Below are 24,435 nucleotides of genomic sequence, written 5' to 3'. Positions count from 1 at the left end.
CAGGTTTTCAGGCTTAGCTATGGGTGGTCCTGGGCCCACCCAATTTTGCCTCAGGCCCACCCAGAAACACATCAATTTTTTTCTCACCCTCTCCCACCCCTGCCGCAGCGCTTGTAGACGCGGCGTCCTGTTCCAGGGCCTTCTCTCTGCCGTGTCCCTGTGTAAACAGGAAGTTGCATCAGTGCGGCGGAGGGAGGGCTCCGGAGCAGGACGCCGCGTCTACAAAGTGCAAGGCAGGCGCTGCAGCAGGGGTGGGAGAGAGGATCGCTGCAAAAGGACTGTATCCATCTAGCTGCTTGAGGGCCCGCGGCAATGATGTAGTCCTTGGAAGGCGGCACAGGACCTCCCAGTCACGTTACGCTGATGGCTCTGCGGCGCCCGACACGGACTTCCTGTTTCTGAGAGGGCGGGAGTCCCGCCCTCACTGAAACAGGAAATCTGTGTCTTAGGGGTGAGACACCGGAGTCATCGGCGTGACATGGCTGGGTGGTCCTGCGCCGCCTTGTAAGGACTGCATCGTTGCTGGGTTTAGTGGTAACCATGGGTAAGGAGCTGTTGGCGGTTGAAAGGGAGAGAGCTGCTGTAGGGGACGGGAAGACTTGAGAGTGCCAGAGAAAAAAAAAGGGGAAAATTGGGCATAAGGAAGGACACCGAGGAGGACTGAAAAATAGAAGATATACTGGATTGGGGGTGAGGAAAAAGGACACAGAGGAGGACAGAAAATAGAGGAAATGCTGAATTGGGGGTCGGAGATATAGGGAAGGAATGCTGCTCACAAGAGACGGAATGGGGGGGGGGGGGTGGACACAGGACATGTTGGTTATGAAGGAAGAATGGTGGTAGATTTTGGATACCCAGAATGAATGCTCACAAGGGTTGCTGGATAAGTGAAGGAATGAGGGAAGGAACGGCGGAGGGGAGAAGAATGGATGCAGGGAAGGACTGGACACAAGGGTTGATGGACATGAGTCAAAGAATGGGAGAAGATTCTGAACACAAGGAAGGACAGGATACAGGACGTTGGACATGAGGTAAGGAATAGGGGGAGATTATGACCACAGGGAAGGATAAGAGCAGGGTCACAAAGGTGAGGTGCTGGACATGGGGGAGGATAAGAGCAAGGACACAGGTTAAATACATGGACACAGAAGGGAGATGGATGGTGGACATGGAGTGAGAAGAAAGGTCAAATGGACAGAGGATATTGGAAAAAAAGAGAAGTGAAGACAGAGGAATGCAGAGACTGGGACAACATGATTAGAAAAATAACATGACTAGACAACAAAGGTAGAAAAAAATGTTATTTTCTATTTAATGACAGGAATATGTCATGCATGAGAACTGAGCATGCCTATGGTGCCGAAGCCAGTGTCACTAGCATGGAGCACTGCCTTTGATTGCTGTGCTTTTCTAAACAGGGGTCTGTGGGCTAGAGATCTTCACCAGCTAAAGTATTTCATTTTTTTAAAGGTCATGGTTGGGGGAAGAGAAGAGGAAATGCATGCCCACCCAAAAACTGCCTTCTGGCTACGCTACTATCACTATGCATCTTTATAAGATATAGTGAGGACTAAGCCTATGCAAATCTAACTCATGCATATGGTTTAGGGAGGGGTGCATACAGGAAAGGGTTAACAAGTGAAGGATGGAACTGGGTTCGATCTGCTCATGTAGGAAAATCTTCCAGAAAACCGGAAGGACCCAAGACAGTGCACCTGTCAAGCTCATCCACGTCCTTTGCAGTACGAGTACCCGTGGCTGTGAGGCGGGGTTGGAGCGATCACGTGCCCTTACCTTAATAGGGAAGAGGAGGTGGTCCTAGTGATGCACTTCCGGAGCGATGGCTGCGCCCTTACGTTTGCTGCAGAGGTTGGCAGTGGTAACAGGTGCTCAGTCTTCGGAGAGCGGTGTCGGACAGTCGGGTGTCTTTCCCTGTGTAGTCGACGAGGGTTTGGGGTGGGACACGATACGTCCCCTAACTTTTTTTCGGCCCTAGTGGGGCGGAGTGCGGAAGCCAATCACTTTAGGGAGGAGTGGAACGCGGCAGCCAATCACAGTAGGGATGGGAGGTGCTTCGGCGAAACCTTAAGTGCTAGGGACAGCTCAGGGAATTCTGGGAGTTGTAGTTTTCTCCTTGCAGGGTGCAAAATGATGAAAATAGGAACGCCCATTGGATCGTTTCCTGGATTTTGATACGGCTGTTTTCATCCAACCGTCCCTACTCCCACCCCCCCCCACCCCTCCTCACCTCAATAAAACCTAGGATGTGTGGCCTAGCAGGACTATGCTTCCAAAAATGAACTGAGATTTAAAACGCCACAAACTGACGATAATGCCTTAGTCAAGAAATGTATAATTACAAATTAAGAGTGTGACTCTAGCAAGCTCCTACTGTAACACAGGACCCAGGCAGACGCACACCTTCTTTGGTTGGAGGAGATACCAGAGAGCTGCCAAGTTACCCAGTTCCTGAAATTAGACTTCTCTTGGCCAGTCCAAGTTTTGAACTTAAATCCCAAAGCAGTGTTGTAGCCTTTCATTCTATCCACTGACATCAGTGCCTAATGGCTGGTGCACTGAGCTGAGATCCTGGTGAACTGGGATTAATTTTTTACTGCAGGTCGTTGTAACCTTGGGCGAGTCACTTATCCCTCCATTGCTTCAGGTACAAAACTTAGATTGTGTACCTACTAGGGCCAGAGAAAGTATCTGCATATAATGTGCACAGTGTTGTATATGTCCAATAGTGTTATAGAAATACATTTATTTATGCATGCATTTTTGTATCCCACTGTTATCCAAAAACAGGTTTTGGTTCGGGGGGGGGGGGGCGGTTCGCCACGGGTGCACGCTGCTGGGGGGGGGGGTGCCGCGCACTGGTCAGCGTCATTGGTTTCCATGCTCCCTCTGCCCCGGAACAGGTCCTGTTCCGGGGCAGAGGGAGCATGGAAACCAATGACGCTGACCGGCGCGCAGCACCCCCCCCCCCCCCAGCGGCGTGCACCCAGGGGGGTTCTTTCGCCGGGGTGGTTTATAACTTAATGATTTGCTGTTTACATTCTGGTAGAAAATTACAATGATGGTTTACAAATTATGATTAGTAGTAGTAGCAATGCACCAGGATAGGATTGTCAGAAATCCAGGAATGGCCTAAAATCTCTCTCTCAGAATTGGGTAAACCAGGAGCTGTGGGACAAATGTACCAATCTCTACCACCCTCCTTCCAAACTCCCACTTGCAATGATGTGTAGCCAGCACTGTTTTGTTTTTTTGAGGGTGGGGGACACCAGGCAGTACAGATATTACTCCCAGGTAAGAACTTAAGCGTTGCCATATTGGGATAGACCAAAGGTCCATCAAGCCCAGCATCCTGTTTCCAACAGTGGCCAATCCAGGACACAAGTATGTGGTAAGATCCCAAAACAGGTTTCTTCCCTTTAACTTATGCTGCTGCTCTGACTGCGTGAGCCTGTGGGCAAGAAAGTTTGATTGACAGGAGATAGCATCACATGACAAGGCTGAAGCCCTCTACACCCAAGGAAGTTTAATTGCTTCCCTATGCAGTCGTCACCATCTTGATACACTCAAAATACATTACTTTGTATGGCGGCAAGCTCCACCTACTGGCTTCAGACCAGAAAACGGACCACGCACGCTCCTGCCATCTCCTATCAATTAAACCTCCTTGCCTATGGGTCCTAGACACCCAAGCTCATGCCCCTACACATTGTAGTTTATTAGGCTTTATTTCCCACCCTTTTTGATGAAATTCCCCCAAGGTGGTGTGCAGCAAAAATAAGCTGAACATAGGCAGCAGACAATTACAGCAGTAAACATATTCAATTAACATTTATTGTGTACATTTCAAATAATGCCTATAGGCAGGTAAGCAGTTTACAAAGTAGAAAGAGAAAAACCAACAACTAGGCAGTTAAACTATAACAAAGGCAACAAAACAAATCAAAACACACTAGAAAAAAAAATCGGAGGAAGAAAAATAGTTGGAGAAGAGGTGTTTTAAGGGCTTGCTTAAAAGCTGGGAGAGGGGGCTGGTTCATAATGCGTGGGGCAAGTCATTCCAGAGCTTTGGACCAACATGTCGGAAAGCAGAGTCACCGGAGGTTGAGAGACGGAGTTGAATGGGTGATGGTAAAAACCAGAAGATTAACACAATGTTTTTTAAAACAGCTTAATAGACAGAATAAGGTGGAAATGGAATTTGAACACATAGACAGATAACACAGAGTGACAGCTGCTAAGGGGGCCCAATTTCAGAAATGCCAAGTTAACCAGTTCCAGTCTAGAGATTTTGGGACAGTCCCGATGTTGAATTTACAAAGTGGGATTTGTAGTGCCTGATCTATCATCCTGCCCATTGAAATCAGTGCTGCAGGTCCCATAATGCACCAGGATGGGGTGGTCAAAAATCCAGAACTGTCCTAAGAAATCTCTGGCCTGAAACTGGGGAACCTAGCCTCTGCAGTTTTTGCAAGGGGGATTTTAGGACTCGCCCCACCCTCTCCTCTCCTTTGCACACCTCAATTCCGTGGCTGCAGTTCCAACAAGTTGCCCCCCCCCCCCCCACCTCCGATAGCAGGAGATGCCTTAATAAATGTCTTCTGCCATGGGACCAGTCTTGTGATAAGAGCTGTGACATTTTGCAGCTGGTACCTCAGCAGCAGGAAATACATCTCCTGTTGCTGATGATGGAGTGGGGGGGGGTGGTGCAGAGTGGGAGTTCTGGGATCCCCAGCAGGACTATAGGAGATGATCTGCAAGAGACTTCGAAGGTGTGGAGTTAGATATAGGTAGGGATGACTAACTTAAGGACAAATAGCACATGGAGTCAGCTTCAGGAAAATGATTTCAGCTAGAATAGGAGTGAATGAGCCAGTCCTGCTACAGTATGTGCAGCCAATGTTAAGTAACATAAGTATTGCCACACTGGGACATACCAAAGGTCCATCAAGCCCAGCATCCTGTTTCCAACAGTGGCCAATCCAGGTCACAAATACCTGGCAAGATCCCAAAAAAGTTCAATACATTTTATGCTGCTTATCCCAGAAATAAGCAAAGGATTTTCCCCAAGTCAATTTAATAATGGTCTATGGACTTTTCCTTTAGGAAGCTGTCCAGACCTTTTTTAAACCCCGCTAAGCTAACCACCACATTCTCTGGCAATGAATTCCTTAGTTAGTCCTTATTACGTGTGAGTATCTGATTACTTGCTTCTTCCACTAAAGGCTATACATTCTTTGCACAGTTGCATCATATGGGGCAAAAATTTGGTTAGACCGACCAGGATCCTGGTGTCCCACCTCATTCTACTGCCTAAGCTCTGAGTCTGTAACAGCATATCCTCAGTTGTTGGAGGGTCCGTACACACCTGAATCCGTCACATGACCGCATTGTGTTAGAACTGTAGACTTGGATGACTCTGCTCTCTTTCTCACTACCTTGGCAGGTGGAAGCAGTGGGATCGGCCGAGCTGTTGCACAAAGACTTGCAAAGGAAGGTGCAGCCATAGCTGTGGTGGACCTCAACGAATCGGCGGCCAATGAGACAGTGCAGATGTTGTCATGTGACCATTCAGGGCAAAAGCACGTGGCTTTCGTGGCTGATATCTCATCCTCAGAAAGCGTTGAAAGACTTATGAGCCAAATCCAGGTATCAGCCTAAGGTGGGAAGAGAGAGACCCCAAGGAGTGTCCAGATTCTAAACAGATTTACTATCTGAATAAGGAGATTTTGAGGTGGTCAGCCTGGTGTATATACCTGACCCCTGAGTCCTGTATTGTTTTGCAAGTGAAAGGAGCAGACAAAATATTTACAGGATTATATGTTTGCCATGGTAGATAAAAAGAAAAATGTGGATGTTCAGTGCCAGTGTCCAGATACTAGCTGATACTGAATGGCCCATGTTATACTCAATCCCTCATCTTGGTATGGGATTTGCGTTCCAAGTCGTATGAGCAGAGACTTGCTGACCTGAACATGTATACCCTGGAGGAAAGGAGGAACAGGAGTGATATGATACAGACGTTCAAATACTTGAAAGGTATTAATCCGCAAAAAAATCTTTTCCGGAGATGGGAAGGTGGTAGAACGAGAGGACATGAAATGAGATTGAAGGGGGGCAGACTCAAAAAAGATGTCAGGAAGTATTTTTTTCACGGAGAGGGTGGTGGATGCTTGGAATGCCCTCCCGCGGGAGGTGGTGGAGATGAAAACGGTAACGGAATTCAAACATGCGTGGGATATGCATAAAGGAATCCTGTGCAGTAGGAATGGATCCTCAGAAGCTTAGCCAAAATTGGGTGGCGGAGCAGGTGGGGGAAGAGAGGTTGGTGGTTGGGAGGCGAGGATAGTGGAGGGCAGACTTATACGGTCTGTGCCAGAGCCAGTGATGGGAGGCGGGACTGGTGGTTGGGAGGCAGGAAATACTGCTGGGCAGACTTGTACGGTCTGTGCCCTGAAAAAGGCAGGTACAAATCAAGGTAAGGTATACACATATGAGTTTGTCTTGTTGGGCAGACTGGATGGACCATGCGGGTCTTTTTCTGCCGTCATCTTATGTTACTACTATCTTCTTCCCTCCATCCTTTACCATTTCCCTCCCATTCTCCTTCCCTTTCACCTATCATATCCTTGTCTACCTTCCCTATTCTAGTTCATTACATTCTTTTCACATGTCCTTTGTAATGCCTTTCATAATGTAAGTAGTTATGATCATCACAATTTATAATACTGTTCCTACATTTCCTTGTTTTTACTGTATTCTTTACCATGTAAGATGCTTTCTTTTACTATGTAAGCCGCACTGGATCTGCTGTATGTGGGAAAGAGCGGGGTACAAATGTAATAAATAAAAAAATAAAAATCATCCCCTCTGGTGACATCAGGCTCCAGCTTCATCTCCACTTGGAGAGTGTTAGAGAAGAATGTTTGTCCAGTTTTTCTTCTGTTGCATCACATAGGTAGAAAATTGGAATTTTCCTTCTACACATGGATTCTAGAAATCTCATTTCCTTATGCCTTTCTTTTCTCAGTCTTGTTTTTCATATCCTCCTTCCATCTCCGTGAACAGCGCTGGGATCACCAGGGATGAATTCCTGCTCCGCCTGACGGAAGAGGCCTTCGACACAGTGTTGAAGGTTAATTTGAAGGTAAGGAGCGACCAGGCTGCATGCTGAATGTTAAACACCTATACCAGGTCTACTTCTTATGGACTTTGCCTTCTCTCTCCCAGGGCACTTTTCTCATCACCCAAGCTGTGGCCAGGGCTCTTGTGGCCAGTGGTACCTCTCAGGGTTCCATAATCAACATAGGAAGCATTGTGGGCAAGGTGAGGTCAAAGTGTAAAACGAAAAGGGGTAAAATCACAATACTCTCATTAGATTCCAGATACACAACTCCTTCAAACTTCAGTGCCGCCAACTTACCCAGATCCAGGATGGAGATTTTATGCTACTCCTGATGCATTATGGGACTGGCAGTGCTGCTTTCAACAAGGAGGTTTGATTGAGAACAGGAAGACGGCATGACATCAAAAAGATGAAGCCACTTAGGTTAGTCTCCGTTTCCCCTTCCCTGTGCAGCGGTTGTTCTGTGTACACTCAAAACAAAGCAAACAAACCTATGAGCTGCTTCATCCACGTTGTCGTTCTTTATTGTTGGTAGCATTTTTATTTAATCTCACTTATATTTTCAAACATGCCAGCTTGTGCAGCATACGGATATACACAGGAGGAAGCATAAAAACTGGATAACTTTTCACAGGTAGAGTAGTAATTTGTTATAAATCGTAATCAGTGTGTCATTTGGAGGGGCTGGTTATAGGGACACCCTACTGTGTATTATATTCAGCAGAGATTATTTTTTTCTCCTGGTAAAGGGCCACTAAACCAGACATCATGTTATGAGAATCAAGTGCTCAGTACTCAACAGTTTCTATTTATTTATTTATTTACTTATTTATGGCAGTTATATCCCACATTAAACATGAATTAGGTTGAAACCTGGGAGCGTTTAAAATCTTTGTTTTTTCCTGTTCCAAAACCAAAAGAGAAAGATGGTCTGTGAGAACTTGCTCCTTTTATTTTGTGGAATACATGTTTCCCTACTCCTCCCACTGCCTGGGAATCAGCTGTGAGTGACGTCAGCCTGGCTACGGAGCCTAGCTCAGCAACTCCAGGAGCCACGGACACAGGCAGCTACTTTAGAACGTTTATTTATTTATTTATTGCATTTCTACCCCACATTTTCCCACCAACTGGCAGGTTCAATGTGGCTTACATGGTAAAATGGGGCGGTTACAATGTGTTGCGTACAGTTAGTAGTTCAGGGGGGAACAGCAAGAATCTGAGGGAGGTCTCTCATTGAGGTATTCCTTGGGGTAAATACCTTGGGATGTTTTAATGTGGTGGGATGTTGTATGGTAGGGGTTAGCTAGGGAGAAGTGTAGGATCAAAGCAAGTCGAAGTGGTTGTGGCTTGAGCTTGAGCCTATTCCGTTTCCTTATGCCCGGTTGGTTGGTTGGATCCATTCAGTTCTCTATGTGGTTACGTTGGTTCAACCATAGGAGCCAACTTTTCAAAATTATTGGGGGTGCTAAGCCCAGTGGAAATAACCCTTCCCTAGACACATACAAGGAAATTCTCAATATTGGGGGTGCTCAAGCACCCTCAGCACCCACAGAGTCGGCTCCTATGGGTTCAACTGATGCTAATGCTAATCTCTTAACGCACGAGAACAGACTACTGCACAAAAGTGTTAAAACATTCTGCAGTATTTTCCCTGTTGTCACGCACTAAAGACTAAACCATGTAGAATTTTTTCAAAATATTTTTGGGAGGGGGCATGGGTTGGGCGTATTAGCATTAACCAGCTGGCATGTTATGATTAATATGTGCTAATTGGTTAACACCGGAGTACTTAGGTTCTCCTAAATAGGAGACATTAAGTGCTCCTGCATTAATATTTTGCAAGTCACTTGCACTAATATTAGCACACAATCTGCAAAAAAAAAAAAAGAAAATATCCTGAAATACAGACGAGCTAAATTTGCAGGTAGAACACAGGAAAATCCAGCTTTAAGCTGAGTTACCTTCAAATGTTAGTGTATTTTAGTAAAAGGGCCCCTTAATTTGCTACAGTGATCAGTAAATATAGAGTAATACATGCGTCCAGCTTTTATACCTGTGTTCGCAATCGTGGAATTCTCTACCACTTGACCTGAAAATAATACACAACCTAATCAACTTCCGCAAAGCACTAAAGACACATCTCTTTAACATGACATACCATAATGACTCATAATTAGAACCGTAATTCTCCATCATTTACTTAACAATCAGATTATTTTCTCCCTATATCGTATTGTCTAATTTTATTATATAATCCATGTTCAATATATGATACCAATTGTTTGTTTTCCCCTTGTTTACCTGATTGTTCATTATTAAGCTCATTTTCAAAGCACTTAGCCTCCCAAAGTTCCATAGAAACCTATGGAACTTAGCCTCCCAAAGTGCTTTGAAAATATGCTAGTATATCATCTTGAAGGTGAGAATTATTATATAGGATATGGGACACTTTCAAATTAATTAAAACGTTGTCAAATAAATAAAAATAAAACAATCTTTTGTCCTCCATCCTTTGAAGGCACTGCCTATCCAACTGGAACAGCTTTTGACTTTTTACAGATGGACCACACATAGGCAATCCATTTTTCCATATCATCATGCTGATCAATCCATAGACTGGTGGGTTGTGTCCATCTACCAGCAGGTGGAGATAGAGAGCAATCCTTTTGCCTCCCTATATGTGGTCATGTGCTGCCGGAAACTCCTCAGTATGTTCTCTATCTCAGCAGGTGGTGGTCACACACAGCAGCAGTTCTGGCTAGGTCTCCAAGCCAAATTTTTAGATTTTGTTGAGTACCTGGGGTTGAGGGCTCTTCTTGAGCAAGTGCAAACCTGGTGGCGCCAGGTCCCTCCTTTTCTCCCCCCTCCCGCTGGCTCCGTTGAAAAAAAAAAAAAAAAATTGGGGGCGTCCTTAAGGGCGTTTATTTCGACGTTTATTTAAACGTTTATTGCAGCTACTCACTGGGACACCAGGTCGTTACAGCTCGGAGCGAGAAGCAGGTAATTTTTACCTTTTTATAGCGGGCAGGGGGTTCCCCGATCGATCTCCACGTGGCCTATGGCGTCGGAGGGCGAGGGCGCGAAGAATCACTCCCCGGACCGCGTGTGCGCTTCTAGCGGGGATGCGGGGGTCTTAAAGTCTGATTCGCCCTTGTTGGGTGTCAGTTCGGAGGCCGGTCAGTGTCCCGGGTCTTCCTCCGGTGCGGCGATTTTTCCCGCCATAAACGCCCATCCCCCGCTGCTCGCCTCCGCCATCTTGGCCGGCCACTCTGCTCGGACGGCTTCTTCTTGGGCCGCCCTTGAGCTGGGAGACGTTAATGCCATAGCCGCCCTTGATTTGGGCGACGGCAAAAAAGCGGCTAAAGTTAAGCGCCGTTCTTCCCGCGCGGCTCCTTTGTGGAGTGTCGCGCCGGACGCCATCTTGGATGTGCAGCATGTTTCTCCCCCGCTCTTGCGAGCGCCGGTTGAGGGTGCGTCTAGGGCTGTGGCCCAGGCTGCTGAAGTGCACAGTCTGGGGAGTTTCTCCCCCGAGTTTATTTTGCTGCTGCATCAGGCCTTCCTTATGCAAAACGCTGCCCCTGCTCCCGTGGCCGATAAAGGGGTTGAGGCCCCCGGAAGTAAACGCCCTCGGGTGGATTCCCAGGCCTTAGAGGACTCTGTCTCCTCTGATGTAGATGAGGGCAGCGTATCTGAGTTCTCCCAACGGTCCTTTGGGGATTCCTTGGAGGAGACGGATTCCCGCTCGGATGGAGCGGATGACCCCTCTGCAGCGCGGATCTTTCGCTCAGAGGATTTGCCCAACCTGTTAGTGCAGGCCATGAGCATTTTGAAGATTTCCTCTCCAGAGGACGTCTCTCCCTCAGCCCCTGTTGGCTCCGCCATTATGCTGGGGACGAAGCGCCCGCCTAGAACCTTCCACATGCATGATGCCATGCGCACCTTAATTTCGGCTCAATGGGATGTCCCGGAAGCGAGCCTCAAAGTGGCTAGGGCTATGTCCCGCCTCTATCCTTTGCCTGAAAGTGAACGGGAGGCCTTTCTTTGGCCTACCGTGGATTCTTTAATCACTGTGGTGACTAAGAAAACGGCGTTGCCAGTGGAAGGTGGCACGGCCCTAAAGGACGCCCAAGACAGAAGATTGGAGGCGGCCTTAAGGTCATCCTTCGAGGCGGCTGCCTTAAGTTTGCAGGCCTCAGTTTGCGGCTCCTATGTGGCCAGGGCGTGCCTGACGATGGTGCAGCGGGCTTCCTCCTCGGATCCTTCCTTGAGGGCTGATTGGCCGGCCCTGGAATCGGGCTTGGCTTATTTGGCAGACTTACTGTATGATGTCTTGAGAGCCTCAGCTAAAGGTATGGCTCAGACAGTCTCTGCGCGGCGGTGGCTTTGGCTGAAGCATTGGTCTGCTGACCACGCCTCTAAGTCCCGCCTGGCTAAGTTGCCTTTTAAAGGCAAGCTGCTCTTTGGGGTTGAGCTGGACAAAATTGTGACCGATCTCGGCACGTCTAAGGGCAAGAGGTTACCAGAGGTCAGGGCTCGGGCCAGTGCTCGCCCCGGTAACTCCAGAGGACGGTTTCAGGAAGCCCGTCGGTACCGCCCGGGCAAGTCGGGCTCCTCTGCCCCCTCTTCCTTCAAGAGGAACTTCTCCCCCAAGCAGCATTCCTTTCGCAGAGACCGCCGTCCCGGAGGTGCACCCTCCTGTCCTCCCCCAGGGTCTCGTACCCAATGACGGGGTCCTGGTCCATGGCCCAGTGCAGATTGGAGGACGCCTGTCCTCGTTTCTGGGCGAGTGGACCAGGGTAACTTCAGACGCTTGGGTGCTGGAAGTCATAAGAGACGGCTACAAGCTAGAGTTCTGCCGACCCTTAAGAGACGGGTTTGTACTCTCTCCCTGCAAGTCTCCGGTCAAAGCTGTGGCAGTGCAGCAGACCTTGGACAATCTGTTCCGCCTGGGTGCGGTCGTTCCAGTGCCAGAAAATCAGCTTGGCAAGGGACGTTACTCCATTTACTTTGTGGTACCAAAGAAAGGAGGTTCTGTACGGCCTATCCTCGACCTCAAAGGGGTCAATCGGGCCTTGAAAGTTCGGCACTTTCGCATGGAGACTCTCCGCTCTGTTATAGCGGCAGTGAAGGCAGGGGAGTTCCTGGCATCCTTGGACATCAAGGAAGCGTACTTGCATATTCCCATCTGGCCTCCTCATCAACGCTTTCTGCGTTTTGCAGTCCTGGGCCGACACTTCCAGTTCAGAGCCCTCCCGTTCGGGTTGGCTACTGCTCCGCGGACCTTCTCCAAAGTAATGGTGGTCATCGCGGCCTTCCTGCGGAAGGAAGGAGTCCATCCTTATCTGGACGACTGGTTGATCCGAGCCCCCTCTTATGCAGAGTGCGGCAAAGCTGTGGACCGGGTGATTGCTCTTTTGAGCTCCCTGGGGTGGATCATCAACTGGGAGAAAAGCCAGCTGCGCCCGACTCAGTCCCTGGAGTATCTGGGAGTTCGATTCGACACCCAAGTGGGCAGAGTGTTCCTGCCAGACAATGGGATTGTCAAGCTTCAGGCTCAGGTGGACCAGTTCCTAGTAGCCTCTCCTCTTCGGGCTTGGGACTATGTGCAGCTGTTGGGCTCTATGACGGCCACGATGGAAGTAGTGCCCTGGGCCAGGGCTCATATGAGACTACTACAACACTCTCTGCTGCAGCGCTGGACTCCAGTGTCGGAGAATTATGCTGTGCGCCTTCCCTTGGACCCAGCAGTGCGCAAGGCGCTGAGCTGGTGGCTGAAGACAGACAAGTTGTCTGCAGGAATGCCTCTGGTGACCCCGGAGTGGATTGTCGTCACGACGGACGCCTCTTTGACGGGCTGGGGAGCCCACTGCTTGGGAAGGACAGCGCAGGGGCTCTGGTCTCCTGCAGAGGCAAAGTGGTCTATCAACCTCCTAGAACTCAGGGCCATTCGGTTGGCGCTTTTGGAGTTCCTCCCGGTACTGGCGTTGAAGCCAGTACGGGTCCTGTCGGACAATGCCACGGCTGTGGCCTATGTCAACCGCCAGGGAGGTACCAAGAGCGCCCCTCTAGCCAAGGAAGCCATGAATCTATGCCAGTGGGCGGAAGCGAACCTGGAACAGCTGTCAGCGGCCCACATTGCCGGAGTCATGAATGTCAAGGCGGACTTTCTCAGTCGCCATACCTTGGATCCCGGAGAGTGGCAGTTATCGGCTCAGGCGTTCTTGGACATCACGAAGCGCTGGGGCCAGCCGAGCCTAGATCTGATGGCGTCATCGGCCAATTGCCAAGTGCCGCGCTTTTTCAGCAGAGGACGGGACCCTCGATCTCTGGGAGTAGATGCTCTTCTCCAACAGTGGCCAACACAGGAGCTTCTCTATGTGTTCCCGCCCTGGCCCATGTTGGGCAGGGTGCTAGACCGGGTGGCAAGGCATCCGGGCCGGATAGTCCTGGTGGGTCCAGACTGGCCCAGACGTTCCTGGTATGCAGACTTGATCAGGCTTTCAGTGGACGACCCTCTGCGACTGCCAGTGGAGCAGGGCCTGTTGCATCAGGGTCCCGTGGTGATGGAGGATCCCTCCCCCTTTGGTCTTACGGCCTGGCTATTGAGCGGCAGCATCTGAGGAAAGAAGGGCTTCTCAGACAAGGTCATCGCCACTATGCTGAGAGCGAGGAAGCGCTCTACTTCTACTGCTTACGCCAGGGTTTGGCGTACCTTTGCAGCGTGGTGTGAAGCAGGCTCACTTTCTCCCTTCACGGCTCCAATCTCTTCAGTGTTGGCGTTCCTGCAAGAAGGTCTGGAGAAAGGCCTGTCGCTCAGTTCCCTTAAAGTCCAGGTAGCGGCTCTGGCTTGCTTCAGGGGCCGCCTGAAGGGTGCTTCCCTGGCTTCGCAGCCAGATGTGGTGCGTTTTCTCAAGGGAGTTAATCACCTGCGCCCTCCTCTGCACTCAGTGGTGCCTGCGTGGAATCTCAACCTGGTGCTAAGAGCCTTGCAGAAGCCGCCTTTTGAACCCTTGTCGAGGGCATCTCTGAAAGACCTGACGTTGAAAGCAGTCTTTTTGGTGGCTATCACTTCAGCCAGAAGAGTTTCCAAGCTCCAGGCACTATCATGTCGAGAGCCTTTCCTGCAGTTCACTGAGGCAGGAGTGTCTATTCGCACAGTGCCTTCCTTCCTGCCCAAGATTGTTTCTCGCTTCCATGTGAATCAGCAGCTCTGTCTCCCTTCCTTTCGTAGGGAGGACTACCCAGAGGAGTACTCTGCTCTCAAATATCTAGATGTGAGACGAGTCATAATCAGATACTTGGAAGTGACCAATGATTTCCGGAAGTCGGATCATCTGTTTGTCCTGTTTGCAGGTCCTCGTAAGGGTCTGCAGGCTGCTAAGCCTACAGTGGCAAGATGGGTCAAGGAAGCCATTGCGGCGGCTTATGTGGCTGCGGGGAAGGTGCCGCCTATCCAGCTGAAGGCTCACTCCACTAGAGCTCAGGCGGCCTCGATGGCAGAGGCCGGGTCCGTCTCCTTGGAAGAGATTTGCAAGGCGGCAACTTGGGCATCGGCCCATACCTTCTCCAGGCATTACCGCTTGGCTGTGGCTGCTTGGGCGGAGGCCCGGTTTGGAGCTTCAGTGTTGCGGTCAGGGATTTCAATGTCCTGCCCTGGGTGAGTACTGCTTCAGTACATCCCACCAGTCTATGGATTGATCAGCATGATGATATGGAAGGTAAAATTATGTATCATACCTGATAATTTTCTTTCCATTAATCATAGCTGATCAATCCATAGCCCCTCCCAGATATCTGTACTGTTTATATTCTGGTTGCATTTCAGGTTCAAGTTTAGTCTTCAGTTCCTGTTCAGGAGGACTTCGTGTTCAAGTTTTTTCAATTGGATTCTTCAAGAGTTGAGACGAGTTTGTGTTACAGTGAGCTGCTGCATTCCTCTCCCCTCCGTTTTACGGGGCTGGATTGAGACCTAAATTCTGCCGGCGCTCCCTCCCGCTTCGTGCGGCTGTAGGGCAGCTTTGTACCCCTCCCGCTTCGGCGGTGTTAGGGTCAGTCAGCTCCTCCCGCGGTTGCAGGATAAGCCAGATCCCCCCGCATCGGCGGGGTGGTGTCCCTCCCCCGCTCCGCGGGGATGAGCTGGACGGATTCCCCTCCCCCACTTGTGTGGGGATGAGCTGGGTTAATTCCCCTCCCCCGTTTCGGCGGTGGTGAGCTGGGCAGAGTGTCCCTTTGGGGGTGTAATTCTCTAAGTGCTGAGTCCTGCGGATGGAGCTTGGATATCGACATACTGAGGAGTTTCCGGCAGCACATGACCACATATAGGGAGGCAAAAGGATTGCTCTCTATCTCCACCTGCTGGTAGATGGACACAACCCATCAGTCTATGGATTGATCAGCTATGATTAATGGAAAGAAAATTATCAGGTATGATACATAATTTTACCTTTCTAATAATCTTATACTATTGCTTTCAATAGCATTTGCTATTGTTTTGGGTGTACTTGTGACTCCGCCCACTGCCAGCAAGCTACGCCTACTGGCTTCAACCCATATAATGGGCCAGATAGCCTCGTACTATCTCCTGTTCTCACTCTAGCATCCTTGGCTTTCAATGAGTAGAATCAGGGACTACAAATCCTATACTGCTTTGAGATGTAAGCTCAAAACCAGTAATGGCCAAAAACTCCTGGAACTGGGCAATTTAGCTGCTCTGAAACACATAGGCTTCAAGTACTTCCCCAACTGTTTTCTGACACTGAAAGGACTGATTAAAAAAAAACACCCTATAACTGTAGGTGAAGCACAGACAGGCAGGGAATGTTGGAAAGATGAGGCTAGCCAGGATCTCAGGAACAGGGCTGCCGAGAGACTGGGCTGGGTCAGAGCCGGGCCTGGGCCTCCCCCCCAGGTCGCCACTGCGCCGCAGTCCCCAGTCTCCACCGGCCCACCACCCAGCCCCGTTGACCGTCCACTACCGGGCCCCCTGCATTAAAATCGATTTGGCAGCACCTCACCTCCGTGTGAAAGCGCAGCGGCAGATCGCCTCCCTCCGGGCTTTCCCTCCCTGTGTCCCGCCCTCGTAGTAACAGGAAATTACATCAGAAGAGGGCAAGATAAAGGGTGGGAAGGCACAAAGGGAGGCGTTCTGCTGCTGTGCTTTCACACGGAGGTGAGGCACTGTGATTCAGTGGCGTACCAAGAGGGGGGGCGATGGGTGCGGTCCGCCCCGGGTGCACGCCGCTGGGGGCTACTTCCTGTTCCAGGGCAGAGGGAGCATGGAAACGAACGAAGCAGACAGGCGCGCGGCACCCCCCCCCCCCTCCCAGCGGCGTGCACTCGGGGGGGGGGGTGCTGCACCTGGGGGGCGGGGCGCATCGGCGATCCGCCCAGGGTGTCAGCCCCCCTAGGAACGCCACTGCTGTGATTTGAATACAGGGGGCTCAGTGGCAGACGGAGGGGGGCTGTCAATGGAGCCGAGGGCGGGCGGATGAGACTGGGGACTGCAGCTTGGAGGCCCGGGCCCAGGGAATTTTGCCCCCCCCCCCCTCGGCGGCCCTGCTCAGGAAAACATAGTCTGTCTCTGCCTCCAGGCAGAATCCATTGTATTTAGAGTCTTCCAATATGATGTATGTCTAACTTGCCATGAAACCCCAGTGCCTAGCTGAGTAAATGAGGGCAGAGCACTCGCCTTCCCTAGAGCCAAGCACTAAGGTGACATCATTTGTCTCCCTAGGTGGGGAACTTGGGGCAAATAAATTATGCAGCGTCAAAAGCTGGAGTGGAGGCTTTAACCAAGACCGCTGCAAAAGAACTGGCCAGGTGAGTCGGTGAGAGCATATGAGTGACCGGGCTAGTGAAAGTATGTGAAAGAGCGGTGGCCAGTGGAGATACTGGTTCTGGATTTTACTGATCACCAGGTAAACAGGGAAGTGCAGCGATTACCATAGGCCAGGGGAAGAGAGGGAGAAACTTGCCAGATAAGTGTCAGTATTTTTAATAGAAAAATGAAGGCAGGTAAGACCATTTGGTCTGTCCAGTCTGTCCATCCGTACCATCTACTATCTCTTCCTGTCCCTTAAGATAAAGTTCATCCCCATCCCCACGGTTACCGCAGGTCCCCGTCCCCATGTCATTCACTAGTCTATCCATAATCCCCTTTCACTTTCATCCTATGCCCCCTCATTCCAGAGCTTCCTTTCAACTGAAAGAGATTCGCCTCCTGTGCATTTATGCTGCATAGGTATTTAAACGTCTCTATCGTATCTCCCCTCTCCCGCCTTTCTTCCAAAGTCTACATATTGAGATCTTTAAGTCCACCCCATACGCTTTATGACGAAGACCACTGACCATTTTAGTAGCCACCTTCCGGACCGACTCCATCCTGTTCTTATCTTTTTGAAGGTGTGATCTCCAGAACTGTACAATGTGCAAGAAATGTGAACACAGCCTTCTGTGTGTGTGTATATGCACAGTACAGATGAGTGCTCTCCTTTCCCTGGTGTGTGTGTGTGTGCGCGCGCACAGCTCTACAGTGTGTAAAGTATGTGCAGTTTCACCATGTGCGTGTGTTTTAAGAGGTTCACACACCTTGTGGTTCTCTCGGAACAGGTACGGCATCCGCTGTAACACGGTGCTGCCTGGATTCATTGACACACCAATGACACAGAAAGTCCCTCAGAAGGTACTGGACAAGGTAAGATGCTGATAAGCCCTTGGAGTTCATCCGCACGTCGGGGCAGGGCGTCTGTTCGCATGGGACTGTTCTCTACGCAGGCGCATTAGTTGTTTCAGCTACAGCGTGGATGTGTATACGGCAGGGGCGTAGCCAGAGCTCGCCGGGAGGGGGGTCCAGAGCTCGAGGTGGGGGGCACTGTTTAGCCGCCTCCCCGAGCCGCCGCCGCCACCACATTGGATCGCCCTGCCAGCCTGCCGACAATCCCCTTGAACCCCCCCTCCCACCACCAACCCGCCGTCGCCGCCCGTCCCGCCGCCGCATTAGATACCTTGTTTGCTGGCGGGGGTCTCCGAACCCCGCCAGCTGAAGAGAGTCTTCTTCAGCGCTGGAGTAGCGCCTTCGTTCAACTAACTTCCTGGTGTGATCAGCTGTTTCTGATGCCTTACGTCCTGCACAGGGCTACATGCATGGTGCAGGATGTAAGGCGTCAGAAACAGCTGATCACACCAGGAAGTTAGTTGAACGAAGGCGCTACTCCGGCGCTGAAGAAGACTCTCTTCGACTGGCGGAGTTTGGGGACCCCCACCAGCAAACAAGGTATCTGATGCGGCAGCGGGGCGGGCGGCGACGGCGGGGGAGGGTTGGTGGCGGGAGGGGGGTTCAAGGGGATCATCGGCAGGGGGACCAGGGCCTAATCTACGAGGGCCCAGGCCCCCTCAGGCCCCACGTAGCTACACCACTGGTCTACGGTGTGCCTGTATCATGGCAGTATCCGCAAGGGATTTTTTTTTTCTCCATGTGGAGAATGTACCTGTTTCTGCAGGTGTTTCTGTGAGCGTTCGCATTTGAATATCCCTGAGGTTTCTGCTTATGTGGTATTCCCAGGGCTGGTGCAGGGGTGTTGGGCATCCTAGGAAAATTTTCAGCCCTACGCCTCCCCTTCACTCAGTTACATTTCAGGCCACTGATCTTCCCACCCCCAGCTAAGACAATGTGCTTTTACATATTAAACTGTATTATACTGTGTATGTCGATTTGTAATCTGCCTAGAATTGTAAGGATAGTGCGGAACAGAAATTTTGAAAATAAATAAACTTTATTGTATGTGTGTGTATCACAAATACTGTATGAGGGCAGTTTCCATAAATTGTTTACCCAGGTAAATGGGCTGGTTGAAAATTACTCACCCTCCCTGTGTGTCAGTAGCATACCTAGCTTGTTTGTCACCCAGGGTGGAGCGCCCCCCTCCTCTAGGCACGTCAGCACCCCGCCTGCCTCCCTCCAAGCAGTAAAGCGGTGCACCGAGCAGTCGCACGGCTGCTGGCTCCGCTGGTCCTCTGCCCCGGAACAGGAAGTTGACCTCAGAGGGGGCAGGGGACCGGCAGAGCTGACATCCGCAGAGCTGCTCGGTGCACCCCCTTACTGCCTGCACCCAGGGTGGACCGCACCCATTGCCCCGCCCTTGGTACGCTACTGCTGTGGGTCAAAATAGGCACTGATGGTTCTTTCAGTTTGTCTGGCTGTCGGGATCTATTGGTTCGCTTTGGCTGCAGCTGTTCTTTGCTGCCTCCCAGAAGCTGCTGCCCTAAGTGACTGCCTAGTCTTATCTAGTGGTTGGGCCAACCCCGCATATTCCTATGTGGATTTATCTGTGGAACACAAAGTCATAGGTCTCTGCCTAGGTTTTATGTCTTCTGGTCTCTCTTCAGTTTACAGGAATGATACCACTGGAGCGACTCGGGGATCCTACAGGTATGGATTGTGAGGTTCTTCCTGTATCTCTATCCTGAGGCCTTCAATGTTGTTGTACCCTACAGTGTACAATTTGACACTAAAGGTGGAAGTTATCAACATTGACTACTGTTAAGGCAAGTTATTTTACTGCTAACTCCAGTTATTAGTAACTTGGTTTTACTGCATAAAACAGGACCTGTGCTAAAAAGACATGCTATTTGGCCACTAACTCGTGCTGTAACTGTAGCCCACGTTGATAACTTTCCCCCATAGTGTGAAGAGTTTGTCTCTGGTGACCAGAGCTTTTATTGTGATGTCATAATATCTCATTCCACCAATAAGAGCCAACCTCATCAGTGATGTCACAGTGACTTGATTGCTCTATACTTGGCTCACTTCTGATATTGTGATGTCATAATGCCTCATTCCACCAATGCATAAGAGCCAGCCTCATCAGTGATTGCACAATGGCTTGATTGTCCTTTACTTGGCTCACTTTTATTACATATAACAGTGATTTCTATTTCTACAGACACTCAATGAAATTACATGGAAATTCTTTTAAAACAAATTGGAGGAAATATTTTTCACTCAAAGAATAGTTAAGCTCTGGAACTCGCTGCCGGAGGATGTGGTAATAGTGGTTAACGTATCTGGGTTTAAAAAAGGTTTGGATGAGTTCCTGGAGAAAAAGTCCATAGTCTGCTATTGAGACAGACATGGAGAAGCCACTGCTTGCCCTGGGATTGGTAACATGAAATATTGCTACTAATTGGGTTTCTGCCAGGTACTTGTGACCTGGATTGACCACTGTTGCAAGCAGGATACTGGCTGGATGGACCTTTGGTCTGACCCAGAATGTCTATTCTTATATTCTTATGAGATATAGTACATAAGTAATGCTCGATAAGGGTCCATCGAGCCCAGCATCCTGTCCATGACAGCGGCCAATCCAGGCCAAGGGCACCTGGCAAGCTTCCCAAACGTACAAACATTCTATACATGTTATTCCTGGAATTGTGGATTTTTCCCAAGTCCATTTAGTAGTGGTTTATGGACTTGTCCTTTAGGAAACCGTCTAACCCCTTTTTAAACTCTGCTAAGCTAACCGCCTTCACCAAGACAATTTTTCAGCATTGGTTAATTTAATTGGTGGGGTTATAAGTATTTTATACCATTAACAATTGAAAGGAAACTCTGATTTCAGGTTTATTTATTTGATTTGATTTTTGGCCTATCCTACTGGTAGTGTACGGAACAGGTTACAAAATAACATACAGAAACATATTATGTACAAATAAAACAAACACAACTTTTATACAAATAAAACAAGTACCAAGTTTCCCTCTTACACATCTCAATTAAATGAATACATAATAATTGTTTATTAATTTGATATGCCGCCAGTTTATATATAACAAGCAACAAAGCCCGTTTCGTGAACAATGAAACGGGCCCTAGGAAGGCTCTCGTCTAAGTGATTTCTCCTCTCTCCCCTGCCCTTCCCCTCCATGTCCAGCGATTCTCCCCTCTCATCTATGTCCAGCGATTCTCCTCTGCCCTGCCCTCCCCTCCCAACCAATCCATGTCCAGCGATTTTCCTCTGCCCTGCCCTCCCCTCCATGTCCAGCGATTCTCTTCCCTGCCCTCCCATCCATGTTCCATGATTCTCCCCTCCCCTCCCCTCCCATCCAATCCATGTTTAGCGATTCTCCCCTCCTCTCCTCTCCCCTCCTATCCCATCCATGTCCAGCGATTCTCCTCTGCCCTCCATGGCCAGTGACTCTCCCCTCCCCTCCATGTCCAGCGATTCTCCCCTGCTTCTCCTTCTTGCCGCCCTGCCTTTACGCTGTTCATATTACCTTAGGTCGCAGCGGCAGCAGGCTCGCCTCACCTCACCTCCAGCGTTCCCTTCCCTCTCAGTGTCCCGCCCTCCTCTGACATCATTTCGTCTTTCCGTGAGGGCGGGACACTGAGAGGAAAGGGAACGCTGGAGGCGAGCTGACGTCAGCTCATTTGCATGCTGTTACAAACCCAGCCAGCCATCCAGGGAGGCAGAGTGACCAATTATGATATAGAGATTGTATAGGTACTTGGACTGTCCCTAATGGACTCAGAATCTAAGTAGTATATTGTACCTGGGGCAATGGAGGGCTAAGGGCCCTTTTACTAAGCCACGGTAAGGCGCACCAAATCGACCCTACCCGCCGGGGTAGCACGGGCGTACAACAGCAGTACTTCCACAGCCTGGCCAGATTGCTGCATGCTGCCTGATTAGCATACGAGTAGCGCATGAGTCCTTACCGCCTTCTAAATAGGTGGCTGTAAGGGATCAGACAGTAAATAGCCGTTCGCTGATTTTAATAGTAATTCACAGTCATTTACTGACCCATTTGGCCTTTTTTCCTGCCGCGGTAAAAAAATGGCCCAGCGCACACCAATTTCATGCAACAAAACTAGCGCAAGCTATTTTTTTACCGCAGCTAAAAGGCCCCTTAGTGACTCGCCCAGGGTCACACGAAGCTGCAGAGGGAATTTAATAACCCGGTTCCACAGAATCTCAACCCACTACCAACCATTATGTTCTAAGTTTGATTTGAAAACTCCCTTATAAACATTTACTGTCAACTCAGTGGAAGGGGAAAAAAAATATTTTTAGGGTGTGGGAGGTAAGGAGTTTAGTCCATTATCCCACTTTGAAATTACAGAAGTGTGTGTGTGTGTGTGGGGGGGGGGGGGGCGTTATCCATTTTTCCTGCTAGTTTGTATACATCTGGATTATAGCTGTGCAAAGTTTGAATATCCTTCCTTTCCTGGTGCAGAAGTTGATATTATATCTAGGATTAAACAGATGTAAAATATACAGAGCAGCTGCTTCCTGTTAGATCCTGGACTGTGTGTGTGACTGGAGAGGAAAGTAACCCATTGTTCCTTTGCTCAGATGTGGCTGACGTGTGCGCTTTTCTGGCCTCTGACGACAGCAGTTACATCACTGGAGCCAGCATCGAAGTGACAGGTACATACTGCATCTCACCAGCAGGTGGCAGTACAGCCAGTACAAATGCTGAAGGAAGAGGGAGAGAAACTGGAATTCGTTGCAAGGGGATGTGGTATGGGCAGTTAGTTTATCTGGGTTTAAAAAAGGTTTGGACAAGTTCCTGGAGGAAAAGTCCATAGTCTGCTATTGAGATAGGCATAGGGAGAGGCACTGCTTGTCCCTGGGATCAGTAGCATGAATCTTGCTACTATTTGGGATTCTGTCAGGTACTTGTGACCTAAATTGGCCACTGTTAGAAGCAGGATACTGGGCTAGATGGGCCATTGGTCTGACCTAGTAAAACAGGGCAGGTGTTTCCACAAAAAAAAAAAAAAAAAAAAAGAGATTGCTGGATTTGATGATACAATTGTACTCCAGGGAAGGGGCTGAATCCAAGTTTATTACAGAATCTGGGGTTGGGAAAGAATTTGATTCAATGCTGCAGAGTTTTACAGATGCTGGGGATGTGCTCAGGGCAGAAATGTTCAGTTTGAATTTGGTTTGTGTGGGCTTTTTGCATGATTTTCAGACTTCTTTGGATTTTTTCATACATTTATTTTACATTTCAGAAAATGTTAACATGCATTATAACGTTGCACATGCATTAATTCGACATAGCATGCTCTAAGTATTTGAAAGCACCACTAACTCACTGAATACATGCAACTGAATGCGTGGTCTTTCGTTCCCCTTCCCCTGAAAGATTTAACAATCAGAAAAGGTTGGATTTGATAGAGCTCAGATCTTCTTCCAGTCTAACCCGTTATATAACTGTAATTCTGCTGTGAGCCCCGGAATGATTGCTCCCCCACCTCTCTCCCTCTGGCATCGGAGCGGCTGCAACCCCACCTACTTGCCCCTAGCCCAGGGACTGCTGCTTCCCACTTTTTATCCGCCAGTCCCAGAGTGACTGATCCCACACCTTTCAAGGCAGCTACTCCCCCATCTCTCTGCCTCCAGCCCTGGAGCGGCAGTTCCACCCCAATCCCTCTGCCCCCAACCCCTTTTCCTGCAGCCCAGGGGTGGCTGCTCCCCAACCTCTCTTCCTCCAGCCCGGGATGGCTGCATTCCCACCTCCCTGCCTCTGAACCCACTTCTGTCAATCTTTTTCTAAGGAGGATTCAAAACCATCTTTTCTGCTCTCTTCTGCAGGTGGAATCTTCCTGTAGCTGAAATGCACCTGAGCGATGAGGCTCTGCTGGATGCTGCTGCAGAGCCATAAGATAATCATTCATTAATAATGTGATTCTAGTAATAATTTAAGGCTGTGTCTCCACAGAACAAGAACATTTGAAGGGATCGGTGTAGAAGTAAGGCACCTCCAGGATAAATGTTTTCAATGAAAGCAGCTGTTAGAATGACACCTCTGCAAAGTGGGAGACCAGCAGGGCTGCCGAGAGGGGGGGGACAGGGCGGGCAGCGAGGGCGGGATACAGGGAGGGAAGGAGGCCCAAAGGGAGGTGATCTGCTGCTGCCTGCAGCGCTTTGACACGGAGATGAGAGGTGCTGTGATTTCAATGCAGGTGGCCCAGCCCGGTGGTGGACGGAGGGGGGGGCGGCCTTGCCCCTGGGCCCGGCCCAGTCTCTCGGCGGCCCTGGAGATCAGGGACATAATGATAGCGCCCTCTGATGTTGCCAGAGTAGAAGGACAACAGACCAGTTGTGTACTTCCTATGCTGAAATTCTTTCTAATAAAAATTAATCTTTGAAGCCCCTGTGTCATCGTCAGGAGCCATGGCGCATAGTGCATTAACCTGTAAATGCCTATGTCCTTATGAATATACATGTATGTGAAAGAGCACCTACAGTGTGGTACACGGATAGGATTGTGCATGTCTTTAGTGT

At 49.6% G+C, this 24,435-nt stretch overlaps 1 protein-coding gene across 3 annotated transcripts; it reads left to right on the top strand.

Annotated features, from left to right (window-relative positions):
• The first annotated feature begins 1,815 nt into the window (after nucleotides 1-1,815).
• Nucleotides 1,816-23,974, top strand: HSD17B8 (hydroxysteroid 17-beta dehydrogenase 8). 3 transcript variants are annotated; one of them, XM_030197227.1, is made up of 9 exons: nucleotides 1,816-1,886; nucleotides 5,465-5,667; nucleotides 7,049-7,165; nucleotides 7,249-7,344; nucleotides 16,878-16,963; nucleotides 17,753-17,837; nucleotides 19,529-19,571; nucleotides 22,495-22,569; nucleotides 23,743-23,974. In XM_030197227.1, exons 1-9 carry the CDS (start codon nucleotides 1,841-1,843, stop codon nucleotides 23,757-23,759), a joined length of 768 nt encoding a protein of 255 aa, XP_030053087.1. In that variant the 5' UTR covers nucleotides 1,816-1,840; the 3' UTR covers nucleotides 23,760-23,974. The 3 variants fall into 3 exon arrangements, with proteins under 3 accessions (XP_030053087.1, XP_030053088.1, XP_030053089.1); XM_030197229.1 differs by lacking the exon at nucleotides 1,816-1,886 and adding an exon at nucleotides 1,896-2,665; XM_030197228.1 differs by lacking the exon at nucleotides 7,249-7,344.
• Nucleotides 23,975-24,435: the final 461 nt, after the last annotated feature.

This window comes from Microcaecilia unicolor, chromosome 3, assembly GCF_901765095.1.
Source record: "Microcaecilia unicolor chromosome 3, aMicUni1.1, whole genome shotgun sequence".
Taxonomy (NCBI): Eukaryota; Metazoa; Chordata; class Amphibia; order Gymnophiona; family Siphonopidae; genus Microcaecilia; species Microcaecilia unicolor.
This window is presented reverse-complemented; position numbering and strand designations above follow the sequence as displayed.